At 47.5% G+C, this 26,875-nt stretch overlaps 1 protein-coding gene across 2 annotated transcripts; it reads left to right on the forward strand.

Moving 5' to 3' along the window:
* FGF1 (fibroblast growth factor 1) lies at positions 1 to 25,812 on the forward strand. 2 transcript variants are annotated; one of them, XM_041000920.1, is made up of 4 exons: positions 1 to 107; positions 6,182 to 6,369; positions 17,912 to 18,015; positions 23,283 to 25,812. In XM_041000920.1, exons 2-4 carry the CDS (start codon positions 6,201 to 6,203, stop codon positions 23,475 to 23,477), a joined length of 468 nt encoding a protein of 155 aa, XP_040856854.1. In that variant the 5' UTR covers positions 1 to 107; positions 6,182 to 6,200; the 3' UTR covers positions 23,478 to 25,812. The 2 variants fall into 2 exon arrangements, with proteins under 2 accessions (XP_040856854.1, XP_040856933.1); XM_041000999.1 differs by having other exon boundaries at positions 23,286 to 25,812.
* Positions 25,813 to 26,875: the final 1,063 nt, after the last annotated feature.

Genomic DNA, 26,875 nt, shown 5'->3' on the forward strand with positions numbered 1-26,875 from the left:
CTTCAGGACACAGAGTTAGGAAGGCCACCAACATCAAGACTGGAAGTGGACTGAAAGGGTGTTGTGCTGGAGACGAGAGGCCGCTGCTATCCACCACAGCTGCTCAGGTGAGAGGTGGAATCAGGCAGGCATGAGGGTGGCAGCAGTGAGGGCGGAGAGAGAGGGGCAAACATGAAGGAGTATTATCACCAACTGGATGGGTGGGAGTGACATCTACTCTACCCCATGTGGGGTCTACACGAAACGAGTTTTATTAGTTTGAGGTTTGTCTCATGACCTGGTACATAGTCAGTGCTTAGAAATGTCCTGTGTGTCTGTGAGAAGAATGGTGTTCATTTGCCAGATGTACAGTTGTCTTGTATGACTACAATAATTCACTTAAGTGTGCCACTAATGCATTTGAATCTTCTACAACCTTATTAATATTTCAGACATGTTTGCTCTATCATTTTTGACAGAAATGTATGATAATCTCCCAGCATCTCTGTGGATTTGTCAGCTTCTCCTTATACATTTTTCCATTTTACTTTAGATATATGTTGAGGCTATGTCCTGAGGTTAGGTCATTACATACACAGAAGGTGGAATTTTTTATATTTATCACCTTATTCCACTCATCATCATCCTCTGATCCATTTTTTCCTTAACGATTCTCTTTGTCTTAGACTGTAGGTCTAGCATAGCCACTTCAGGGCCAGCAATTTGCACAGTGGATGAAGTCACTACCTGTGACACCAGCACCCCATATCGGAGTACTGCTGGAGTCATGGATGCTCCACTTCCCTTCCAGTTTCCTGCTAACGTTTCTAGGAAGGCAGCAAAAGCCAAAAAAGTCTTTGGGTCCCTGCTACCATGTGGAGACTGGGATGCAGATTGTGTCTTCTGGCTTCAGCCTGGCCCAGTCCTGGCTAGTGTAGTCATTTGGGTAGTAGAGCAGCAGATGGGAGATCTTTATTTTTTCATATATCTCTCTCTGTCTGTTGTTCTGCTTTTCAAATACATAAATCTTTAAAGAATACAGTCGTATCAACCTTTGGGTTTTTTTTTTTTTTTTACTAACATTTGCCTGGATTCTAATTTTTATCTTTCTACTTTACTTTTTTATTTTTTTAAATTTATATTATTTTCTTATTGCAAAGGCAGATATACAGAGAGAAGGAGACCCAAAGAGAAAAATCTTCCATCAGCTGGTTCACTCCCCAAGTGGCTGCAACAGCCAGAGCCAGGAGCTTCTTCCAGGTCTCCCACATGGGTGCCGGATTACAAGGCTTTAGGCTGTCCTCTACTGCTTTTGTAGGTCACAAACTAGGAGCTGGATAGGAAGTGGAAGAGCTAGGTCCCAAACCAGTAGCCATATGGGATCCCAGAAGATGCAAGGTGAGGATTTAGCCACAGGGCTATCACACTGCATCCTGCTTTATTTTTTTTTAATTAAGTAATTAATCATTTCAATCCATCTGAAAGGCAGAGAGACAGTGAAAAACAAATAGGGAAAGAGACTTTCTATCCACTGGTTCATCATCGAATGCCTGTAATCGCCAGGGTGGAGACAGGCTGAAGTTTAGAATGTAAAAGCCAATCTATATAATATGGAAGGCAAGGCCCCAGCTACATAAATGATCATCTTTTGTTTGCCAAGGTATGATCAGCAGGAAGTTGGAACCAGAAATGGAGCTGGTACTCAAACCCAGGCACCCTCACACAGGTTGTAAGTGTCCTAAGTAGCAACTCAAGCATTACGCTTAGTGTCCAATTTAATCTTCAACCCTTCTGGGTTCTTTAAATGTCTCTTGTAATCACAGTGTAGGTGGACTTTTTAAAACTCTAAGTTTAACAAGTCTAGCCTATTGACATTTATTGTGTGATTATATTTTATAAATATTATTGGATTTATTTCTGCCACCTAATCCTGGTCAACTAAAAAAAATAAGGATTTCTTTTTATTTGAAAGGCAGATTTACAGAAAGAAGCAGAGACAGAGAGAGAGAGAACTTCCATCTGCTGATTCACTCCCCAAAATGGCCACGATAGACAGAACTGGACCAGTGCTGGGCCAGTGTAAAGCCAGGAGCCAGGCACGTCTTCCAGGTCTCCGATGTGGATGCAAGGACCCGAGGACTTAAGCCATCCTCTGCTACTTCCTAATCCATAAATAGGAAGCTGAACCAGAAGTGGAGTATCCAGGACACAAACCAGTGCCCTTATGGGATACTGGCGCCACAGATAGAGGATTAGCCTATCAAGGCACCCTACCAAACCCTAATTTTAAATTTTCATCCTTTTCTTTCTGGATTATTTTTGAGTAGATGCAGTTTTATTCAATCCATTTCACTTCCCTGTCCCTACCAACTGTTGGCATAATTAGTATGGTCTATTTTTCTTTTCAATAATTGCCATTAACATTTAATATGTATTATTTAACAAAAATGTAAGTTTAATTGCTATTTCTAAGAAAGTGTGCAGGCTTTTGGATGATGCCAGTCACAGAGACACACAGGATGGACTACTAGCCTATCTGGAACCACAACAGGGTCCTGTTCTGTGTTTGCTGGCCTGGAAGGCTTACACATCTATCTGCCTTTGATGGCTTTACACACTTTGGAAAAAGACCTCCTCTCTAGGTGTTCTGCAATGCTTAAACAGTGTCAGAAGTTAAAAGCAAAACCAAACTAACAAGTGTCAATGTCTTCCTTCCTTGGGTGCTTAGAACCATGTCCCTCCTGCCCCCAGCTTAATCATCAGAGCCAAATGGGGCATGATGGCTCCTAGAAATAGCATGTTTCACAAACGCCTCTCCAGTAACTGTTACAGCAGCTGAGAGCTGGGTCTGAAGTGGATCCATTCATACAAAAACCACAACTCACCTTCTCTGAAATAATGGGGAGAGTCTAGTTCATCTCTGTTCAATATAACAGGAGATGACAACATTCCATTTTTAAAGCAGTTTAAAAAATTATTTAAAATGAAGTACTTCATCACAGCTGGCCTGGATCACACCAGACTTCAAGTAGCTGAACATAATCAGTTGAAGCATCCTTCCTACAGGGATTCATTTTTATGCTTTAGAAGTGCTACCGTGAGTGGTGTACCCTCTTAACCTTTCAGATAACTCTGGCAAAAGGCAGGGTGGGAACTGTTAGAGGAAATGTCTGGGATGACTTGCTTAGGTTCCAGAGTGAGCCAGCGACAGCTGCTGGGCTGGTCAGTCCCCACCCTGAGTGGGAACTGCTATGTCCCTGGGTCAGCGACACAGTCTGGGCAGCCTGTTGAAGTGGCAGAGACCAGCCTGGCTCCCAGAGGCCCCCCGCAACCAAGTACGTCAGCCTCAACATGGTCGTCCCCCTAGTCTCAGTGTTCTCACTCTGGGTCGCTGATGAACCAAGAAAATCCTCTGGATTTCCCAAAGCCTCGCCAATGCACCACATGTCCACGGGCCAAGCTTAGTGCACAGTGATGACATGGGGGCCATGGAGCTTGTTCTGCAACCCTGAAAGCACACAGATAATCCCCTCCCCAACAGCCAATAAAAAGAAAACAGTCACGAGAAGCAGAGCTCACATAAACTTCCATTATGCTTAATGCCTGATTTCACTGAGTTAATGGAGCCACTTATCAGAGCAATGTGTATAAATTCCCAAGGGCCTGCTAAGGTGGCTGTCTCCGAAGTTTTACTGTGTCACATACTTCTTCTTGAACAAAGAATGGGTTGCCAGCCACAAGTTCTGCAGGGATGAAGTGGAAGCTGTATGATAGGCACACATGTGTGGATGTGAGCAATCGTGTGATCCTATGGCGGGGCTGGTGCCTCGAATCTCACTGGGTCTGGGGTACATCTCTTCTTCTTCATCTCAGTAGGAGAGAACCAAGAACATGAATGGACAAAGCCAAACCCATGCCTGACACTTACGGAACAACACAAGGGAGATTAGGGGCATCACTCACGATTGATTGTCAATGCAAATGACTGCTGTACAGTTCAGCAGCAACCACTAGGGTTATTGCTCCTGTGTAGAACTAAGTATATAACTCAAAAGCTTTGGGAAAAGATAAACAGGAGGGAAATGGGACCTGGAAATGCCCATGTGCCAGTGGAGAGATGATGGGGGTGTACTTGTGTCTAGAAGATTTGCTCTACTATACTTCAGAAAGGGGTCCCAAAAGGACTGGGGTGAAGAGCCCGAGCGTGTGACTAAGGGACTGGGGAGAGACACAGGCAGGCAGAGAGTTGTCATAGACAACAGAGCAAAGACAAGTGTTCCGAAGAGGTTGTGAGGACCCGGGAGGACACTGCAATGGGCTGTGCTGGGTAACATCTTCAGTCCTCCCTGTGAAAGCGATGCAGGGAGACAAATGCTCTGTCCTTGTATTATGTGAAAAGAACCAGACTGAGTTCCACCAGATGAGTATGTGGAGAGAATGCTGGGGAGGGCGCAATGCTAAAGTCCCTCCAGGAAGGGCCCTTGGAGGAACCTCTATCAGTAGCAGAAACTAGGGCCAGTAACAGAGTCCCTGGTGGCTGCACTGTCTCAGTAGAAACATACACCAGAAACATTAAAATGCTAGGAGCAGAGAGGACAAAGGGAGGCTTCCAACAGGAGCCCCGATTTCAAATTCAGTAGGATGAATGATCTTTCATGGTGACGAAACTGCAGTGACAGCAGCTCCCTGAGGCTGCCGATGGGTGAATGAAGGTTAGTGCAGGCAATGCAAGGAGGCAGGGTCATCTCCCAGGTTTTCAGTGCTGGGGGATCTTTGGGAAGGAATAGGTGTGGCGCCTTGCTAGGAATCTAGCACAGGGGCAAGGGCAAGGCTGCCAGTGGTGGTGAATAACGGAATCAGTGACAAGTCTACAGGAGCAGACATCTCTGCCAGGCAATGGAGCAAAACAAAAGAGCAAGCTGGGACTCTGCTCACAGACGCCCCCTGGGGGTCAGTTCCACCACCTTCCTGCTGTTGACCTAGAACAAGCCATTGCACTAGGCCTAAGCTCTGCTTCTATTTTGTAGAAGATGAAGATAACATCCATGTCTGCCTGCAAGTGTTACGGTTAAGTGAAATAAGAGTTGACTTGGAGCCCAGAATACACTGATGATAACAATCACTGTTGCAATCACTAGACCACAAGGGACTTCTGGACAGTCAGCACCTGTCCTTACAAGGTGAAGTTTGCACATCTCCCAGCCTCACTTTAGTCTCTTTATTTTACACTCTTTATAGCCACCCAGCAGGCAAGGCTATGCTTTAACATTCTATCACTCATTAGCTTAGCTTTTCAATCCACATAGATGTAACTGATGCATTTACATAAATTTGATAACTTGGTAAATAGTGAATATATACAAGGTTGGTAGCTTATAACAGTGGAGTTGAAAAAAAAAATAACAAAGGAGTTTGTGCTTTCTATGTTGCAAGTATGTCTCCTATTGGAAAATAATTACTGATGACCAGTGTGCAAGGGGTAGATCTGCCTTTGCCGTGGAGTAGAAGGCTGTGGGAGAGCTGGGAACCATGCAGCCACCAGGCACAGCCTCTATACAGCTCGGGATCAGAGCACTGCCTGAGTGCAGTATCTGCTCTTTAAGAGTGCAATTGAATCAGCCTGGAGCCCTAGTCCTTCCAGCAAACACAGAAAGTTTCCTTTGCGCACTAGTCTCCTGCTGCCCCCTCTCATGTCCCCGAAAAGCCTCCTCCGCCTTCGCTCAGAGCCCCAGAGTGGCTCCCTGCTGCACGGGGCTGTGCATACCCAGTCAAAACAGTGTGAGGGTGGACAGCAGGGCTTCGGCCTGGCCTCTCTGCTCCTGTGGGTTTTAGCTAGACCCAGGGTGTTATTTTAGAGCAACTGCAGTGTTTAATTTGAGGATGTGTGTGGACCAGAAGGAGGGACCCAAACATGATTTTTTTTCCCCTTTCAGCCAAATGATTAAACATGAAGTTCCAAAGAAACGCGCAGCTGGGTCCAACGCTATATCCAATCAGAAAGGGAGAAATACCCCCCACAAGCCCCTCCCTCATCGGGGCCCAGCCTTGTCTAACCAGCGGCCACCTTGCAGGCATCACCTGGGCAGTCTGTGCTCGTGCCCTGCCCTGTAGGCTGGCAGCTGAGCCCGTCCCTCCCGCTCAGGACACGCACCGTGGGCCTGCACTAGGGGAGCATTGTACAGATCTATTTCCTTTCTTACAGTGGTGAGCTGGCTGCCACCATGGCTGAGGGAGAAGTCACCACCTTCTCAGCCCTGACGGAGAAGTTCAATCTGCCTGGAGGGAACTACAAGCTGCCCAAGCTCCTTTACTGTAGCAATGGAGGCCACTTCCTGAGGATCCTTCCAGATGGCACAGTGGATGGGACCAGGGACAGGAGCGACCTGCACAGTAAGTGCCCGGCTTGGCTGCACGCCCTTGCCCGGCTGGGGTTCCTTCTTGGTCAGGGACTGGAGGATCTCTATGTCTCTGCTGCAGCAGGACATGCTCACAGGTAGCAGTGACATACATGTGTCAAGGTCGGGTTTGGGAAGCAGGTGGCTGTGTGGGCCACTGCTTTCCTAAAGGTGTCTGACTTCAAGTTGTGCAAAGGATGATGCTGCCCTAACCAAGCTGGCTGCCGGTGTCCAGCTGCTGTGCGTTTCCTCAGGTAGCTGTAGCTGGCAAAAGAATCAGCCTCCAGCCTGCAAAGGCCAGCCAGAGGCCCACCTGCTCTCTGAAAGTTGTGCAGGGTTGCCGGAGCTGGTCGAAGGGGAAGCACTAAAATCCCACACAAAGCTGTGGGTTTCATTTGCAATAAACTGATTTCCTAGGTTGGGTTTGCCCTGGGCCTGGTTTGCAGGGTCCTCAAGCATATGCAAAGACTCACACAGCATAAATTAGACAGTCCTCCCTCTGCGTTCACAGGCAGACGTGGTCCCTGAGAGCAGCAGGTCCTGCTCCAGGCCTCGGGGAAGCTGGAGAGCAGGAGCAGCCGGGCCAGAGGCTGAGAGCCTCTCCCAGGCCTAGCTGGCAGTCAGCTCCCAGAGGATGCTCACAAACGAAGCAGGAAGCATCCTCTTGGCTAATGGCACAGTTCTCTTCCCTGCACCTGGGGACTTTGAGGGCAGGTGTAGATGCTGGAGATCTGGTGTCTGATCCTCTTGGGATGCTGCCACAGAGTCTGAGTGCCACAGAGGCACTGGATGCCACAGAGAAGCCTCAAGTTGGACCATCAGGCTACTTTGAGGCTGAGAGTGTCCAGGGCCAGCTGCGCTGCAAATCAGGGGCAGGAAAGTGTGGGCGGGATCCGGAAGAGCCAGCGTAGGCAGGAAGCTTCTGTGGGACTGGCTTATGGACCAGGTGCTCTTAATTATACATGCGCCGTGTGCCACGGGCTGCAGGCTCACAGCACAAAAAGAAACTTCAATGAGGCACACTGCTTGCCCTTTCTTGTACAGGGATGGGTAGCAGAGACGGGCGTGGTAATAGACATCAGGAGACACCGTCCCTTCCTTCCCACCTGCCGGGTAGACCACTGAGATGAGGAATGGGAGAGGCTGCAGCCAGGCCTGCAGCTGCAGGGTTCAGGGCTATGAGTTTGGAGCTTTGGCTGGCTGTTGCACCTTCACATGCACTGTTGGATGACTGAGATGCAGTGAAAAGAGCAGCTGCAGAACGAAGCCCCTCAAAGCCTCCATACCCACATAAGCCAGGTTTACTGTAAATAGGTAGACGTGCATGGTGGTCCATATTCTAAGGCCTCTGGATTAGAACTCCCTTCTAGCAAGTCTTGCCACCTCTCTGAGTCAGTATGGAGGCTCTCGGGTTCTCAGAGCCCCAGAGCAGGAAAACATTGGGTGAAGCACTCCTTGGGGTTCGTGACTCTTGGGAAGCTGAATCCCAAGCTCCCAGGAGAACACCATGCTGGCTTTCTGTACAAACAGCGGAGGGCTGTAGTTGTTCCGCCATCAGCACTGGGGACTGTAAGCAGGGTATTTAATGCTGGAATGACCTCTCGGCTCTGCTAGGGATTTGACCTCCTGACCCTAAGGCATCAGGAGCCCTGGGAACAAAACACGGCACTGCTTCAAGAGGTTGTGAGGGCAGCTGTAGCCTGGTGATGCGGGCAGCTTTGCCCAGTAAGTGTAGGCAAATGCCAGAATCTTCCCGGCCTCACTAATGCCACAGAGTAAGAACACCAGTATCACTGGCTTCATTGCTCTCTGGGGAGGATGAGATACTAACATGGCTACTGCTAGCAAAGATCCTGGTTCAGAGTAGCAGCTCAGCCTGGCTGGCCAACGCTGCTACTCCTGCTGCGGCTCCATCAAGACCCCATGTGCCCAGCCCAGCTCAGGGACACACAGCACGGCATGAGAGCTCTCCTGGCCACCTTTCGTGCAGAACAAATGGCTTCCTCCAGGAAAGATGAAGCTCTGCTTCCAAGCTTCTCTGCCAACACTCAGAGACAACACTGATTAACTTGCTTACTTTGGAATTAAAGACTTGGGCCAGGAGGACTGAAATCAGAGCAAGTGGCTGGGTGGCCAGAGCTCCATGCCTGCTGATGCTGGGGGAGAACTCAACAGAGTCAGGGTATCTGGAGTTAGAAGCTGGGGGGGTGGGGGCAAGCTGCCCCTTCCCACTCTGCATACACTGCTATGCAGAAGCCTGGGGCACTTCTTACCATCCTCTCTGGTCTAGAAATGTTATTGTCTCAGGGTTCCAGCTGTCTGACCCTGGGGAACAACTGCTCATCTCAGGGGACTCAGTTTCCTCCTATTGTGGAACAGGAATAATTCACTGCTATGGGCTCAGAGTTAAGATCTGCAGGAAAGGAGCAGTTCAGGGCACAGCCTTGGATGGGGTTCTGTCGCCCTCTTCTGTCCAGTGACAGTACTGCCGCAGGCAACCTGAAATCCAAAAGGAACATGGAGAAACAGACTGAGCTCTGGAGGGAACAATGAGCTAGACCCCACCTGGGAAATGGCAATGCACCCAATGTGTTAAGAGGGTGGTCCTACTCCTTGATCGCTAATTGCAGGATGGCTGGAGGCTGCTGACAGGTGCATGGTCACACCCTGAAAGCCAACGAAGTACAGGCTGTGGACACCTGTGACGTGGCCATCCAGGCTCAACCAGGCAGAGTTGTAGATTTGGACACCTGTGGGTGCAATCTCTAAGGTTCATGTTCATTCCTCAGGTTTGGGCTAGGGGAGACAGATACACAGTGTCACTCTGAGACAGAGGGTCCGGGGGCAGCACAGATATAGAGCAGGACGGCCAGCTCCCTCTTGGACACAGAGCATAAGGGCAGTGTCGCTTAGCCTGCAGTCTGTGGCTGTGGGTATCTATGCGCGCACATAACGGACGTCTCCTCTAGGACACTTTCGAAGGACACAGACCTTGTGTCTGCCCAACACTGCAACTGTCTGTGTCTAGTGAACTGCCTGCCCCTGGCTATAAAGATGCACAAACACTGATCTGATGGCACTGGCAGTAGCTGCATTCGAACTCAATGACAGATTCACTAAACAGCTCCTGAGCACCAGCAGGTGCCAGCCTCGTGCCAGATGCTTCATTTCCAGCTGACCATAACCCCGTGAGGTTCCTAAGCGTCAACACACTGAGAACAGTTGTACCCACAGGGGCAGGGCTGCATCCAAACCAGAAGGTTGGGACAGTAACTTCTGGATGTGCCTCAGTTTCCTCATTAAAACATGCATTTTTCCCCCACTATTATTTGTTTGAAAGTCAGAGAGAGACAATACGAGAGCACTCTCCCATCTACCTGCTCACTTTCCAAATGCCTGCAGCAGCCAGAGCTGGGCCAGGGCCATGGCAGGAGCTAAGATTTCAGTCTAGGTCTCCCAGGTGAGTGACAGGAACCCAACCAGCCAAGCCACCGTCTGCCACCTCCTGGGTGCATGACAGAAAGAATATGGAATTGGAAGCCAAATCAGGACTTAAAGTCACGTAAGTGGCAATTTAACTACCTTACCTGACGCCTGCCCTAGCTTCTTGTCTTAAACATAAGAATGACAATAAGGCCCGTCTTGTACCAAAGTAGGAGTGTGACATATGATGATGCTTATAAAAGAGGTCAGCACACTGCCAGGCACAGGGTAAGGGCTCCAACAACAGGATCTGCCACCTTCTCATCTTCACCATTCCTCAGGCACACCTGTCTTCCTTGTCTGTCTATGCCATCTCACGGCCATCAGAAGAATGCCATGCTTGTTCAGAGAACTGAGGGTGACTTCTCTGGGATTCTGTGGCTTGGAGCACCGGAGGCTTGGCACACAGGCACAACAACCTCCTCGGGCAGAGGCAGCTCTGCGTCTGATTCTGCTCTGTGTGTGGGCGTTTCCTCCCTGCTGAAGGGGCCGGTGACATTTTCCTTCATGGGCTTCATACCATAAACAGTAACTGGAGGGCAACAGATGCTCCTAGGCCTGCCAGCCCCGCAGGGCCTCCCCTCCCGCAGCTCCAAGCCCAGGCCCATCCCTGGCAGGCAGGATTCCGGGCACCGCTCACTGCATGGAGGGAAATGTGCTGGAGCTGAGCGTGCGCCAATCAAATATTTATAAATCCAGCCACATCCTACAGGCACTGGGGAGCCAGCCGGTCGGAAGATTCCGACTCACAGCCCTTTCTCTTAGGCAGACAGCACTCCCAGGGAATTCCCCTTTTGCTCTGGGGGAGTCCAGATGCTTTCGGTTTGGTGTGATAAGACACAGCCCTAGTTGGGCAAGGTTCTGCTCCTCACCCCAACAGCCCAGGCCCAAGTTCAGACCATGGCAAGCAAGGAGCCCAGAGCGGGCAACAGCTGCAGCAGGGTCTGCCCTCCCCAAAGGGTGTGTCAACCTTGGCCATGTGTGATATAAAGGACTTCCTGACCCTGCCACCCACCGCCTCTTTTCTGATCATGCACAAGCATTCTTTTGGATTTGTTTAGGTCTCTAGTATTTACACCAAATTCTCCAGGCACTTAAGGGAACAGAAACCTTGATAAGCTTGTGAAAAAAACTTTTCATACATACATGTGCACAGATGCAAAAACACATGTGCACACTAAGCATACTTCAAAAGTCTGCAGAAAATCCAAAGACACGCTGGTTTTCATGCAGGATCATTTTGAAATCTGTGCATATCTTCTCATGACACAAACTTTTTACGGGCCCTCTGCAGGCCCTCGGACATATTCTAAACTATTGGATTTTTTTTGTCTCCCAAGTCTAATTCCCCAGCCATCTCCATCTTCAATGTTTCCTGGAGCTCAACTTGGGGCTCTGTTTTAATTCCAAATGTCCCTGGACACAAAACCAGCTCAGTGGGTTCTCAAGGAGGCTGACCTCACTCTGCATAAACACAGTAGAGGACGGGAAGTCTCCAGCCCAGAATAAACCAGGCACGTAATCTCCTCTGGCCTGTCTCTTTGGAGAGCCGAAGTAGGAAGCAGCACTCAAGGCCACGCCAGCTGCAGAAGCCAAGCTTCTCTCTGTCTGGGAACCTTCCCTGTTCAAGGCACTGGTTGCAATCTTAACTTCCCAAGTGCCTGGGTAGGATGGGTATTTGGTGGTTTGGGATGTCTGCATCAGCTATCCTAGTGCCTGGTCAAGTCCTAGATTCACTTCTGATGCAGTTTCCTGCTAATGTACACCCTTGGAGGCACCAGATGGTGATTCGAGCACATCATTCTTGTGGGAGACCTGGGTTCTGCTTCTGGCTCCTGGTTTTGATCTGGCCCAGCTCTGGCTGCTGTGGGTGTTCAGGAGTGAACCAGGGAATGGAAGGCCTCTATGTCAGTCTCTCTCTCTCTCTCTCTCTTTAAAAAAGTCCCCAGAGCATGACCAAAAGATGCAGGGATGGCTCAGAAGTCAAGAAACAGGCTTTAGAAGCAGCCCAAAGCTCAAGCTCACTTCTCTTGGTTATGGCAGCCTCCCAACTCCTTTGCCTTCTTCCTCCCCTTGCAAACAGGAGATCATAAATGCTTGAACAAATGACTGCTAAGATCTAATGAATCTTTGGGCATGAGGACAAAACAAGAGATACAGATTTGCAGGGCCTCAGTGGGGTGTGACTAGCCCTTGGGGACTGTGATGTCCATTCGAAGACACTGAGCCCTGCTCATCCCTAAATCTACAAAGACCTATGAAGGGATTTATTTTTTATGTATTTACTTCTTTTAAGATTTTTTTATTATTATTACTAAAAAGATGGATTTATAGAGAGGAGAGACAGAAAGAAAGATCTTCTGCCCACTGGTTCACTCCTCAAGTGGCTGCAACGGCCAGAGCTAAGCCAGTCTGAAGCCAGGAGCCAGGAACTTCTTCCAGGTCTCCCATGTGGTACAGGTCCCAAGGCTTTGGGCTGTCTTTGACTGCTTTTGCAGGCCACAAGGAGGAAACTGGATGAGAAGTAGAGCAGCTGGGACAAGAATCAGCACATATATGAGATCCCAGCACATGTAATATGAGGACTTTAGTCACTAGGCTACTATGCTGGGCCCAGGACTTATTTTTTAAGATGTGTTTATTTCAAAGGTAAAGTGAGAAAGAAAGAATCTTCAATTCATCATTCCCCAAATCCCACGTGGCCATAATGGCTAGAGCCGGGCTGGTCTGAAACCAGCAACCAGGAGCTCCATCTCCCACCATGTTTCCCATAAGGATACAGGAGCCCAAGCACACAGGCCACTGCTCACCATTTTTCCAGGTGCTTAGCAGGGAACTAGACTGGAAGTGGAGCAGCCTGAACTTGAACTGGCATCTGTATGCAATGCCAGTGTCAAGGCAGAGGTTTAACTAACTATGCCACAATATTGTCCCCTAGGACACTTTTTAGAAAACTGCTTTCTCTGTCCCCATCAAAAGATGCCATCCCTGTCTCAACACCATGGAAAGAGGAGGACCTTAGGGTCTCAGCTCATTGAAGTAATGTTTTTCTTCTTCAGAGAGACAGAGAAAGAGCTCCTATATGTGCACTCACTCACGCATTCACTTCTCTCTCTCTCTCTCTCACACACACACACACACACACACACACACACACACACACACACACACACACACACACCTTTTATCCCTCTAAAAGCAAAGTAGAACATGACAGCACTATGTGGTCTTATCCTCTCTGGTGCTGGGCAATGCTAAGCAGGAGCAGTGCGCATGGCTCCCAGCACACCCTGCAGTCACAGGGGAGACGGCTGAGCTACACAGCAGCCCGTGCTAGGCTGGGGTGTGCTGCAGGGCGCGTGTGTTAAACACATTTTCCACACACAGTATTTTCAATTTATGATGGGTTTCTTGGGCTGTAACCCCGTCGTAAATCATGCCACATCTATACATCTACATGCATGGGCTAAGTACACTGCTTTCTCTTTGATAAAATTTTCACAAAGGATCAAGGAATTACTCTATTGTCTCACAATTTTCATTTCTACTGTGATTTTTCACTTTTCTTTGGAAGAGGCAAAAAGATTGCCAAGTATATAGAGATTTTCCTGTATTCTGCTTAGAACAAGTGGGGTTTTCATTACTGGGTCAAGAGCAGGAGGAATTGTTATTACTGTTGGACTTCTCCATTCCTGCTGTTCTTTATCCCTCATGGCGTGGAGATCCTGAAGGCAGGACCCACCCACCCACCTCCACATTCAGTGGACGATTCAAGGCTCTCTACCGACCGCCCCTGCACAGCGGTGTGGCTGGTCCCACCCTCCCTCTCTGTGGCCCCCTTTCCTCACACTCTCTCCTCCCGCCTTCTTCCTCTGTGGCAAAGTCGAGAGGATATGGGTTTGCAGACCTGGTGTGAGGTTCCCCTGTTGAGTCAGACACCTGGTCAGCCGCACAAGCAGGCGGCACAGGCTTGGGTGTCACTCCCTCCTGCCAGCCTTGCTTGCTGCAGAAGGATATATGTTCAGGAAACTCGGCCAGAAAGCAATCCAGTGAAAATGAGCTATGAAACTTGGACATCCTGGAGAAATAATATTTACAGAGGAAACTCCTGAGACGAACTGAACTCTCTCAGCAGAGTGGCAGCTCAGGCTGTTGGCTGAAGTCCCGCGAGGGGCCAGCCTCTACACGGCCACCACAGGACTTCACCAGAGCCAGCTCCACCTGACTTAAGCGCCATGGCAAGGCCAGAGGAATGGGGGCAGCCGAACACAAGTCAAACAGGTAACGAAAGCCCTTTTAACACCTAGGAGGACCTGCCCTCAAAGACAGCACCTTCCAGGTAGTGGGGAGGAGCAGACGGCAGGTCGGAAGAGGAGGTGCCTGTCTCCCTGTGTGGCTACCAACCTGGTGTGAAAGAAAGGGAAAAGCATGACTCCTAAGGCACTCAAGCCTGCGCTCTGGTCAGGATTTTCTTTTACTAAGCACAGCCTTGAGCGCAATGTGCTTTCACGCAATTTAGCCCCTGGCCTGTAGGAGGCAGCAACCGCCACCTCCCACCAGGGACCACGATGAGGAACAGACATCACAGCAGCTCAGAAAGATGGCAAGTACTGACCACCTCCCTGGCATCTGGTCACGGGAGCCTCACAACAATTCACAATGAATAAGGAAACAGATACACAATTAGCCCTGGCATCACTCAGCAGCCAACAGGCAGCCGAGGCAGAATTGTGACCCCGTGCGGTCTAACCCAGGAGCCCTCCTGTTTAATTCTTCACTACTGAGACCAAGACAGAAACGAGCAAGATACCTGGCTCATTGTGGGTGGCCAAGGAATAGCTCCCTCTTTCCCACGAGCTTTCTTAGTACACAGGATTATGCTGAGAAATGGATGGAAAAATACATGTGACAGTTCCCTGAAAACGATCAAGTCCAGTGGAAATATAGATTGTGGCGGGGGAAAAAACATCTTTATGGAGATGTAATTCACATATAATTCATCCACTTAATGTGCACGGCTCTGTGGGTTTTGTAGAGTTGTGCCAACCCCTCCCCCGCAAATAAAAAAGAAACACTTCATTGTTGAATGAGAATTTCTCCCTGTCAAATTGGAGAAATCTCCAATTTCTCCCTCCCCCTCCAGGACTCATTCATATCATAACATGTGTTTTGCTCCTATTTCTGTTCAAATAACATCCAATGGTGTATAGCACTGCTATTAACTGTTCCCTTTAGTTCTGCTAACATCTTTAGAGAGACAGAAGCCAAACGCCTCCCTTTTGACTGATGAGGAGGCTGGGCTGGAGAGAAGCTGAGTAGCCTCCCCGAGGTCATCCAACTAGTTGGAAGCACATCCCAGCTTCGAGCCTTAGAGCTCCAACTCAGCCTCCAACCTTCCTCACCCTACATAGCATTACTGGAAATAATTCAAAATGCACAGCTTACTGGTGACCAAGCAGCAGAATCACCCCCTATACCATTATTCGTTGAACACATTTATATTGACTTTCCCCTTTGTACATCCTAAAATATTCAACAAACACACCGTCACAGTCCCTTGTGCACAGTGATGGGACTCAAGCAGGAATGGCTCAAGCAAGATCCAGCCTCTCTTCTCTGGTTGCACATTCTACTGGGGAGGCAGACATAAAGGAGAAAATTCTTACACAATAAAACAACTCCATATTCAGGGCCAGGGAAGAAACAAACAAGGGACTGGAAAAGAGTGATGTAGGAAGTAGGGTGGCAGGAACGGGGTAATGGACTGAGGGTAAAAGGACCCACTGCACAGAGAATTTGAGAAAGGCCTCTCTGAGAAAGATAGCTAGGTAAGGACGAGGAGATCTACCTTGTATCTATCTGCAGGAATAAGCTGCAAGAAAGAAGATACAGCATATGCAAAGATCAAGGGGGTGGTAAAAAGTTTAGCATGTTGAAGGAGCAGAACTGGTATGTCCGCATTACCAAGTGCACATATGGTGGGATTGGATGCTGGAAAGAGCTGGGGGCCTGCTGTCTCGGGCCTGCACTCCCAGAGCTAACCAAAGAGAGGAGGACCCATGGGAAACCAGATGAAAGACTTCCAGTTCCCTTCCTGTGAATTACATAAACTCCAGTTTGCCACAGGAAGCTACAGAAGTCCTAAGTTTACATAGCAAAGACTTTCAAGGACAAGAGAACTGCATCTTCAGGGAGGGAGAGAGGGAGAGAGACCTAGTTCTGTGTGTCCCTGGGGATGAATTAGAAAATAAGGAAAATGAAGGTAAGGAGAAAATACAGGTGTATAAAGAGGGACTCTGGTATAGCTACAGGACTGGCAAGGGAATAGAGTGAACTCTTCACAGTCACTAGCTGAAAAAGATTTGCATGGGATTGTAAAGGTGTAAACAGAGAGATATAGAATTGCAAAATGTGTTTGAAGTACTTTAGCTGTTATGAGGACAACGACGGTGACATGGATGCCATGTGCTCCACCACCTAGGCATGCATCCATGTGGCTTCCCTGCCATGGGAGCAGGAATAGGCACAAGTGGAAGAAGGGCCGGACCTTGTCTGGGCTGCAGGCTCAGCTCCAACAGTTGCAAGATGGAAAAACAGAGAAGGTGGGAGGGTGGGTTATCAGTCTCCCCAGAGTGCTTCCAGGTTTTACACACATAAATCTACTTCCTATTCAAATAAATTGCATTAAATAAAAAACCCTTCCTCCTGTCCCCTGCTCATAAAAGGCTGTGAGGTGTCTAGAACTGATCACCAAGGCTCAGCACGCAAGCCCCTCTCATCTCTGGACATCTAAGGAAGTCCCCTGTCCAACTAGGAAACTACTGGGCAGCCACAGCTTCCTAGTCACTAATGAGAGTTGTGACACACTCGTCACCAAGAAAATTGTCCAAAAGACCCTAGAATTCATTCTGATTCCCAAATGGAACATCAAGGCACCTTATCCCTGGCTTCCAGTTTCCTGTTGCATCACCTGATGTCCTCTGGGGCATCAAATTGTCCCATCAGGAACCAGTGTTCTCATCACTTTGTTTCCAACATTCAGCTTCGTTCTCACAGTCAGAAACTGGGGCTTCCCCATCTGCTTGTATCCAAGCTGGGTCACCATAGATGTTGAAGGTTGAATGAACTTGACGGTGGCGGGAGAGCCTGGGATTTAACACGTGGCAACCAATTCTAACTTCCTGGGAATTTTTGTCTGGGAAAGGAGTGATTTTTTTTAAAAGATTTATTTATTTTTATTACAAAGTCACATATACAGAGTGGAGGAGATACTGAGAGAAAGATCCTCTGTGCGATGATTCACTCCCCAAGTGAGTACAACGGCCAGTGCTGTGCCGATCCGAAGCCAGGAGCTAGGAACTCCCTCCAGGTCTCCCACACGGTTGCAGGCTCCCAAGGCTTTGGGTCATCTTCAACTGCTTTCCCAGGCCACAAGCAGGGAGCTGGATGGGAAGTGGAGCTGCCAGGATTAGAACCAGCACCCATATGGGCTCCCGGCATGTTCAAGGTGAGGACCTTAGCCACTAGGCCATGACGCTGGGCCCAGAAAGGAGTGATCTAAGACAATCTGTGGATGAATTGCTCTCATGCCTAGAAGATATAGCTATGACAAGCCCCCCCCCCAACCCCGACTCCCATGGGAGGTTGGTTACTACTCTACAGCACCCTATGATTGCTGGGATGGTGTTGATACCCCCCACTAAGCAAAGGTCACTTCCTCCTGTGATTGTTTCCTTCTGGGCAACAGAGAGAGAGCAAGGCCCCGTGAAGGTGACTGGGGTTGTTTCGTAACCAGTGGAGGGGTTGACAGGGAAGCAAGTATGTCATCTGTCTCTCTCCTCCTTCCCTCTAGAACAGAATTCTGCCTGGACAGCTTGCTTTGGAGGGCAAAGAAAAAGGAACTGTATTTCTGTGTTTGGATTAATTTGAGGCTCATCCTTGAGGGCACTGGGAATGAATGAGCAGAATTTTCCGTGGCCAACTGTCCTTGCTGCCAGCCCTATCGGCAAACGCGTAGTGTTTATTTACTTGTGCTTGTGTTATTTCTATTCCAGTTCAGCTGCAGCTGAGTGCGGAAAGCGTGGGGGAGGTGTTTATAAAGAGTACGGAGACTGGCCAGTACTTGGCTATGGACACCGATGGCCTTTTATATGGCTCGGTAAGTATGAGGCTGACATGCATCCAGACGTGGCCAAAGTCTGAGGTTTCCAGAAATCTTGTAACACTGAGTGATACAGACTGTGAAGCATCAATTAGCTTCTGTTGATTTTTCCAGTAGGATTCCCACCCTCTACCCTGCCTTATTTTAGACACAAACATAAAAGAGTTTCATGTGGTATTCTCTGAAAATACTCAAGTGTAGTATCATACAGGCCCAGAGCAAACATCAATTGATGTTTTGGCAACTCATCAGTTGCTCTATTCAGAATCCCAAATTCCATTTCATTTGTTGCTTCTGAAAATGGTAACTGAGCACTTACTATATGTATCAGAGTATTTCTAAGTGATAGTTACAAAAAAAAAAAAAGGCAAAGCCCAGGTTTTGTCGTTTATATGTCATTCATAAAGCTTTAAAAATAATCCCTTTTATTCTGGATCACCTCAAAGGATGACAAACTTAATAACTTAATGGAACATTTGTCAAACCTGCCCTGGGTCCTAAAAAATGAATGAGCCAGGTTGAGAAGTGTGGTCTAATTGCTGACTCAGTAGCTAAAATCCTCTCCATCTCCTGCCTCTCCCCTCACAGTTCATGATTAATGGAGGTTGGAGTCAGTGGTCATTGTGAGAAAAGAAGAAAAGCACAAGCAATTTTATTTCTGCCCCTGTTGGTGTCTCTACTAAGATTTCATCTAGAGAGAGAGAGCTGAGATCCATGACCGTAGGTTTAAATACCATTTCTGAATTTAAAAGTTTTATTTTATTTTATTTGAGAAGCACAGACAGAGAAAGGGAATCTTCATCCACTGGTTCACTCCCCAGATATGTGCAATAGCCAAGGTGGGTGGCACAAACCCAGGTACTTAAGCCATCACCTGGGCTATCCAGAGTTCTCACAAGCAGGAAACTAGACTAGGGAATGGAGCCAGGACAGACACCCAGACACCAGGATACGGGATGCAGGCTTCCCAAGCACATCTTAATCACTAGGACAATGATTTCTTTGTCTATCCTGACAACTTTGACTATAACTCATGATCCAGTTTAAATCCCTTCCTTCCCTTTCATGGAAAAATTTTCATGGGAAATTACAAAACAGTGCCTGTACAGGATAATAGTCTGGGCCTTCCTTTGACTTGGAACAAATCACCAGGTGACAGTGGTCCTGGAAACCCTACGCTGTGATTGCACTTCACTTTTCTCACACTGCCCACTAGGGGTCAGGAGATGAAGTGTTCTGAGCGACAAGTTAGTCTTTGCTTCCTGAAAAGTCAGCCTGACAACTCTAACCTACTGGCAGCAGAGGCGCTGGCCGCTATTTAGGGAGTGCATTTCATAGAAAGTTGTTCTAGCTATTACCAAAATTAACCAGTCAATCTCAGGCTTATAACTGCACTCAAGCCTTTGCCACCTTGTCAACTTGCTTGTCTGCTCAAACCCTTGTCTGAAACGAGGACTAAGGGCTGGTTAGTGCATCATACAGGCAACAGACTAAATACACAGAACCCCTCAGATGGGCCAGCACCCCAATGTGCTGTATCCATAGCAGCTGTAAGATATATAATTGCATATAACCACTTTACCTTTACTCCATTTTAGGCTATCAATTTTTGTCCTGTGATTTCTTCTACTTTTAATTAATTTTGATGTTTACTATAAACTTTTGTTGTTGTTGTTTTGTTTTAAAGATTTATTTATTTATTGGAAAGTCAGATATATACAGAGAGGAGGAGAGACAGAGAGGAAGATCTTCCATCTGATGATTCACTCCCCAAGTGAGTGCAACAGCCGATGCTATGCCGATCCTAATCCAGGAGCCAGGAACCTCTTCTGGGCATCCCACACGGGTGCAGGGTCCCAAAGCCTTGGGCTGTCCTCGACTGCTTTCCCAAGCCACAAGCAGGGAGCTGGTTGGGAAGTGGAGCAGCTGGGATTAGAACCGGCACCCATATGGGATCCCGGCACGTTCAAGGCAAGGACTTTAGCCACTAGGCCACTCCAATGGGCCCTACTATAAACTTTTTAAACGTCTATGAGAATATTGAGGATTCATGCCTGAATCTATTGTCTTCTGGGCTCCAAGCTCTCCCTCCCCCACCCTGGTCCTGGCTAGCACCATTATTTACCCAAAACGTGGTCTTACCTAAGAGTTTTACATTTTCCTCCTTGAACAAGAGTAATATCAAAACATCTCAGAGCTCTGTCTCATGCTCTTAACAGATTTCAGACACTAAAATTCATCCTGATTCAAATTTGTATATATTTATGTAAAATGGATATATTTTTTCTAAAAAAAAAAAAATGGGGGTGGTGAGTGATTTTATAATAAGTGAATGTCTTCCTATTCTTTCTAAATTTTCTGTGATGAATGTATCTCACCTATCTAACTGGAGGGAAAACAAGGCAGGCTAAATATATAAAGAGAAGACAACTAAACAGCAGGCGTGAATCAACATCTAATGCACACGCCCTCAGCACTAGCCCCAGGGCACCCCAAGTGCCCACAAATCTGGACTGAGAGAAGGAGTCCTCGGATCCATCCTGCTGACTCAGCCTGTGACTCAGCCATTTCGTGCGTGTCAACAGCCCCAACGCAATGCAGACATCAGGGGGAGCCAGGGACCGTCCTCACCTTCGTCATAGCACAAAGGCCTGACGCCCACTGAAGCGTCATGAGTTGAGCTCCCCACACCTTACAGGGGAGTGGATAGCCCACAGAGCTCCAAAAATGCCTCCTCCTTCTGGCCCCAACCTCACACATCTGGACTCTGTTTCTCCAGAGGCAGCAAAGTCATCCAATTAAGTATTATAGTTATATCACAGCTCATCCCAGAATGAGCCACAGTGTCTCACCCAGGTGTAATTCTTCTAGATTGTGAATGAATAAGCAGCAGGATACTTCCTCTTACCTAGTTCCATAAGACCAAAAGCTACAGTTACTGATGCTGGGACAATATTCCAAGAATCCAGTTAAATTCACTAACTAGCCAGGAAGCCTTATTATTTGCAAGGCTGTGTGTCCAGTCCAGTAGGTAGACATGAGGCCAAGTGACTCCATGTCTTTCCTCAGTAGGCCTGGTGATCAGGGGCAGGGCACAACCAGCAGAGAGTACAATATAGGACGTGAACATGAACTTCCAGGGGGGACCACTGCTCACAGTGAATGCAGCAACCACAGAGATCACATGACTTGAAAAAGTAACAGTCAGACGTGACAGGTCACCCTGGCAAGACAACATATGGCATAAAGGTTGTGAAATTTCTATTTCAAGTCAAATGCAGTAAGTGCTTTCTAAGATGTGGACAAAAATATCGTTTGAAGACTGAGTCCCCCACTTTCTAACAGATGACAAACGAAACTGTGTTGGCAGATATTTTTCAAGGAACTGTGCTGTTTGGTTAATATGCCATACCTGAGTTTCCATCTTAAGATATTTAAAGCTGTGCAGAACTCCATAGTATGTATGTGCTTTTATCTACTTAACCAATCACTATCCCATGGGGATACAGGTTGCTTCCAATTGGTGGCCCTCATATTCAATGTTCCTAAGACCACTCTCAAAAATATGGTTTTATGGCACTACGGCTCAATAGGTTAATCCTCAGCCTGCTAGCACCAGTATCTCATATGGTCACCTATTCAGGTCCCAGCTGTTCCACTTCCAATCCAAAAGCAGCAGAGGATGGCTCAAGGCCTTGGGCCCCTGCACCCATGTAGGGGAATAAGAAGAAGCTCCTAGTTCCTGGATTTGGATTGCCACTGCTCTGGTTGTTGAAACCATTTGAGGGAGTGAACTAGCAGATAGAAGAATAAAATACATATTGTATTCTTTTATGGTTTTAATATAAGGATGAATTCCTACAAAGGAAGTTTTTAGGTAGGCGGTAATATATACTTTAAATGTTTATACTTATTGCCAAACTACCCTCAGGAAATTTCTACCAATTTACCTCATCAACAGTGCATAAAACTGCCATATCCCATGCTCTCATCAGCCCTAAAAAAATTTTAAGTATTTTGAACTCCGCATGTTTTATAGTGAAAATACAGCAACAACAACAAAAAAAAAGTACACATTAATTTGCTTTTTCCTTGCAATGGTAGGTTGAATGCCCATCTTTTAATAGCAGATGAAGCACATTACTTTATTTAAATCTAGATCCACACAGCCTTACTTAGTGGGTATGAACATAAATACAGACAGCTAAGAATGCTTGTCAACTTTAACAGTTGCCTTTCTGGGTGGTGGAAGGCTATGGGGTAATTTCATTCTTTTAAAGCTCTAATTTTCTTTTTTTTTTTGAAAAACACAGTTATTTTCATAAACAGAATCTTTTTAAAAATATATATACATATATACTTATTCATTTATTTGAAAGAGGGAGAGACACAAAGAGATAGAATCTTCCATCTGCTAGTTCATTCCTCACAGATGGTCACAATGACCAGAGATGGACCAGAACAAAGCCAGGAGCTTCAGCCACATTGTGACAGGGGCCCAAACACGAGTCATTTTCTTCTGCTTTTCTCAAGTCATTATCAGGGAAGTGGATTGGGAATGGAGCAGCCAGGATGCAAACCAGTGCCCAAACGTGATATTGGCACTAGAGGCAGCAATTTGACCTCTCATGTCACAATGCCAACCCCAAAAAGCATCTTTTTATAAATAGCCAAGAATAAAGTCACTTCCTGTTTTTAAGAACTTATTTAGGTGGCATGATATGTTTTGTGCCTAGGACAATTTTTGCAGAAGCATTTCTGCTCATAATAATAATGACATCAAATCCTGATAGTGTTAGTGACAGCACCAGGATAAAAAGGAACACTGGTGGATTTTCATTTGCTTCTTGGGTTTAAACTTGGGAACTCCCCACCCCATCACCATCTGGCTTTACCTATTGTTGAGTATTTTTCCTTACTTATCCCCATGTGCAGGGCTCTCTAGTGAGACACAGCACACAGTCCTGCCCTGGCTGTGCTGGTGGCCAAGAAGGCTCTCCTCAGCAGGAGATTCTAGAATCCCAAGATCAGATGATGGAAAGCGAGCATGCAGTAAGAGCCAAGGCACGCTGAAGGCTCCTGCTGTGCCAGGAACTGCTCTAAGTCCTCATGCCCACACTCTGAAACAGGTGTCACCCTAATGAAGACACCAAAACACAGACAGGTGCAGCACTGTGTCCCAGACCACACTGCTAGGACATGCAGAAGGTCTGTTTGAGACTCCTCACTGAGAGTCCAACTATCCTTTGGCTTTACCTTTGTAGCAGACACCCAGTGAAGAGTGTTTGTTCCTGGAGCGGCTGGAGGAGAACCACTACAACACCTACACATCCAAGAAGCATGCCGAGAAGAACTGGTTTGTGGGCATCAAGAAGAATGGAAGCTGCAAGCGTGGTCCTCGGACTCACTACGGCCAGAAAGCCATCTTGTTTCTCCCTCTGCCAGTCTCCTCTGACTAAAGAAATCCACCCCAGTTGCCACTCACTCCCAGAGGAGCCTCGTGGGAGTCACTCACCTGGTGGACCCCAAAATGTTCCCTTGACCTTTGGCTGCACTAACCCCTGGTCCACAGAGCCCAAGTATGCAAGCAATGCGCTTCTACTTCTACATGCCTGGTTCCTTTTTCAGCAGGGCCCTTTCCCCCCAGCACAGTTCAGAACAGAGGGACCAACTTGCCTCCAGGGGTCCAACCAGCTGACAGTCTGGGCTTAGGTGGAGCTGGGCAGTTTGGGTGATTCTAGCCCCTGATGCGAGTTGAGCTCCTCAGTGCAAGAGTAGGGGTCAAGTGTAAGGGAAAAAGGGGGTTAAGGCACCTGCTAAGAGAGCCATCACCAGTACATGCCATTTCCCTCTGGTGAGACAGCCCGTGAGTCCCTTTAACATCTGGCGTGACTTCCTTTCATGTTTCAGCGCCCCAATAATACAAGCAGAGAAGCTGAAGCTAGGACAGAGGTAATCAGTGTTCCAGGAGTACAAACAAGAACAGAAATGAAGAGACTGAAAGGGGAGATGGAAAGACTGCCTTTTGGTAGACAACTGAGAAAGACAAGATCTCAAGGTGGAAAGACTGAAGGGCGGGGAGAGGCCCAGCCACAGGGAAGCAGAATTGTTCCCCAGCCTTGGGAGTCATCACTCCCGCCTTGATCTCCCCAAGGTCAGTCAGCAAACAGCAGGAAGCCCCTAGATGATGCCAGGTGATGGAGAGCATGACAAATCGTTGTGGATCAAAGCAAGGATGTCAGATGCTGGGAAATTCAGCTGGGTCTGGGGAGTGCAAATGGCAGTGATGAGAAAGAAAGGAAATGTTGGCTGAGAGGATGCTAGCCACTACGGGGGTGTGGAGGGGGTGGTTTTAGAAGGGAGGAAAAGGAGAGAAAGAGCCACCACGAGTTGTGCTTGGCCACCAGGAGGCAGATGCTGACCCAGCAGGGCTGGGTGGAGCTGCTACGCTTCCACCAGGCCCCAAGAATGTGATCCCAAGCCAGCTCAAATCCCCAAACCGCATCTCACCCTTAAAATCACCCCCTCCCCAGTGAAGATCCCTGGGCAGGCAAGAGGCATGGACAGAGGGGCTACCTGTGCCAGGGCTGGTTTTAAGGCACTCTGGCCCAGTTGCTATAAAACATCCATTCAGAAGATACACAATAGCATAGTTCAAAAATGTTAAGCCCTCACAACAGCTTTCCCCAAGAGCCCATTTGTGTTGCCATTACTTGTATAAATGTGCTTCCTGCTTAAAGTAAACTTGACCCAAGTGGCTAGCAAATTAGAAACACCATTCATCTCTGACATATGATGCCAAGGCCATGTAAAGGCCTTTAATAAGCTATTTAAATTTGCTGTAAGGCTCTCTATGTTTTAATCACATTTAAAAATATATAGCTTGAAGGCAGTTAAACCGATTAGCATTCAGCCACTGAGAATAATAATAATATGAAGTAGAAGCTACTCAGTTATCTAATGCTTACACTACATGTACGTATAAGAGGAAATCTTTCTGCTTTCCACTGTTTTCACAAATTTTCTTTAGAGAAGGAGGACTCATCAGCATGAGAGTGTTAGTTTTTGTTTTACAAGGGCCGGAAGTAGTTATGAATTGGAAAAGAATTACCTGATAACCAAGCTGTCCTACTGAAAATGGAAGAGAAATGACACTTTGTGAAAGTTGAAAGTGAGAAGATGATCAAAGAACCAAACTAAGGAAGGTGACAATGTGGTTAACAGCAGCCACCTGCCTGTTCAGAAAAGTGTTTCTGGAACTTGGAAAGCAAGATTTGATTTTGTTTTGGGAAATCTTTGCAGACAGGTTGGAAGGCAGGGGCACACACAGCACCTTAACATCTTAATATGAAGATTTGGCCAGTAAATAGTACGCAGGGAGGAACTCTAAGACATTTATCATAGCCTATAGATTATGTTGTAGGAATCAAATTCAAGTATAACATGGGCCAAGGGCAATTAAGTACCATCACCAACCCATGAAACCACAGCCTGTGATTTCATAGGCCCAAAGCCCTGCAGGAGGAGGACCGTTAGGACCCTGACAGTCTTGACTGGGTCACTGTTCGTATATTTTATTCAATGCATATAATGCCTACTGTGTGCCAGGCACTGTACTGGGTCCCGGGCCCTGAGGACTCTGGCAAACTTGCTGCTGTGTCCTCTACCCAGGTATTTGTTTTGTGACAATGAAGAGGCTGTGGTTTCATTGCTTGAAGACAAATAAAAATCATATAGACTTTGTAGGTTTCTTCTGAGAAAAACAGCAAGTCCTAGGAAGAACTGGGAGTGTCTGAGGGCAAGGCCAGACTTCAGAACAGTGTCAAGTTCAGGGGCACTGCTTTGAAATCAGGAACAGAGCCTACCAGATAGCATGGGTCACAGCAGTTCTTGTTCTGTAATGCTCCCTTCAGCTGATTCCAAGTCTGGTAGCCAGTGGCCTGCTAGATGCCTCACATGGGAACGAGTTTCCATGGCCACTGTCAGGAGTCGGTGTCACCTGACACCGTGCACAGCATCACAGCAGGTGTGCTCTGGATGCTTACAACATGGTAGCAATGGAGGTGGTGACCTGCTTACACGAACAGGATGGATGTTAAGGTATCTGGAAGCCAACAGTGCAAACATGCAAAAAGCTGTGTGGACCTCACGCCTTCTGAGGAACAAGTTCCTGGCTTCATGACAGAGACCACACCCTCAACCACGTGGAACACAGTGCCTAAAGCCACCAGGTTGCCAGCTGCAAAACACCCTGGAGAAAGACCATGTGGGTCTCTCATCCCAGTCTCCCTGTGTCACAGCACCTTACAAATGTTAATAAATGTTCCCTGATTAGCGACACCGTCTCTGAGTGTCAGGGCATCACAGTGTCTCCTCTGTTTCTCAAAGGTCCCCCAGCACCCTCAGGGGCTTACTGCTTGGTTCCCTGCACTGCCACTAGAATCAGTTATAAGACAGACGACTGTGAACAGCTAAGGGAGGTGGGGTTTCCATTTTGTTTGGAAACATGAGACAGTGCAGGTGGTCTGCTAGGTTTCTGTTGGTGGGACATAATGCAGAAAATGTGCCCTCTGCGAAGCTAGGCAGCATGGGCAAGTCTGGTGAAGTTTTCCACCATCATCCCCATCATACCACACACACAGCCTAAGCTATGCAAAATGACACTGCTACTGTGGGCTGGCCAACTGATAGTCAGGCAAGTATATTTCAGCCAGAAAGTAGTACTCCAGGGCTTGTTTACACGTTGAGGTCCATGTCAGTAATGTATATCTCTCTATCTCAGAACCCTGGGCCGGTGTGGGACTGCAGATTCCCCAATGTGATTTCCTGAATGATCACACCAAGCAGCGTTTTCCCA

The sequence above is a fragment of the Ochotona curzoniae genome, unplaced genomic scaffold (genome assembly GCF_017591425.1).
Source record: "Ochotona curzoniae isolate NIBS_2020 unplaced genomic scaffold, NIBS_Ocur_1.0 contig_1, whole genome shotgun sequence".
NCBI lineage: Eukaryota > Metazoa > Chordata > Mammalia > Lagomorpha > Ochotonidae > Ochotona > Ochotona curzoniae.

Excerpts from the sequence above, each read along its gene's own strand:
- FGF1 (XM_041000920.1), top strand. The coding sequence starts at position 6,201 with ATGGCTGAGGGAGAAGTCACCACCTTCTCAGCCCTGACGGAGAAGTTC. Across the intron at positions 6,370-17,911 it reads GGACAGGAGCGACCTGCACA|TTCAGCTGCAGCTGAGTGCG; the intron begins GTAAGTGCCCGG and ends TTTCTATTCCAG. Across the intron at positions 18,016-23,282 it reads ATGGCCTTTTATATGGCTCG|CAGACACCCAGTGAAGAGTG; the intron begins GTAAGTATGAGG and ends TTACCTTTGTAG.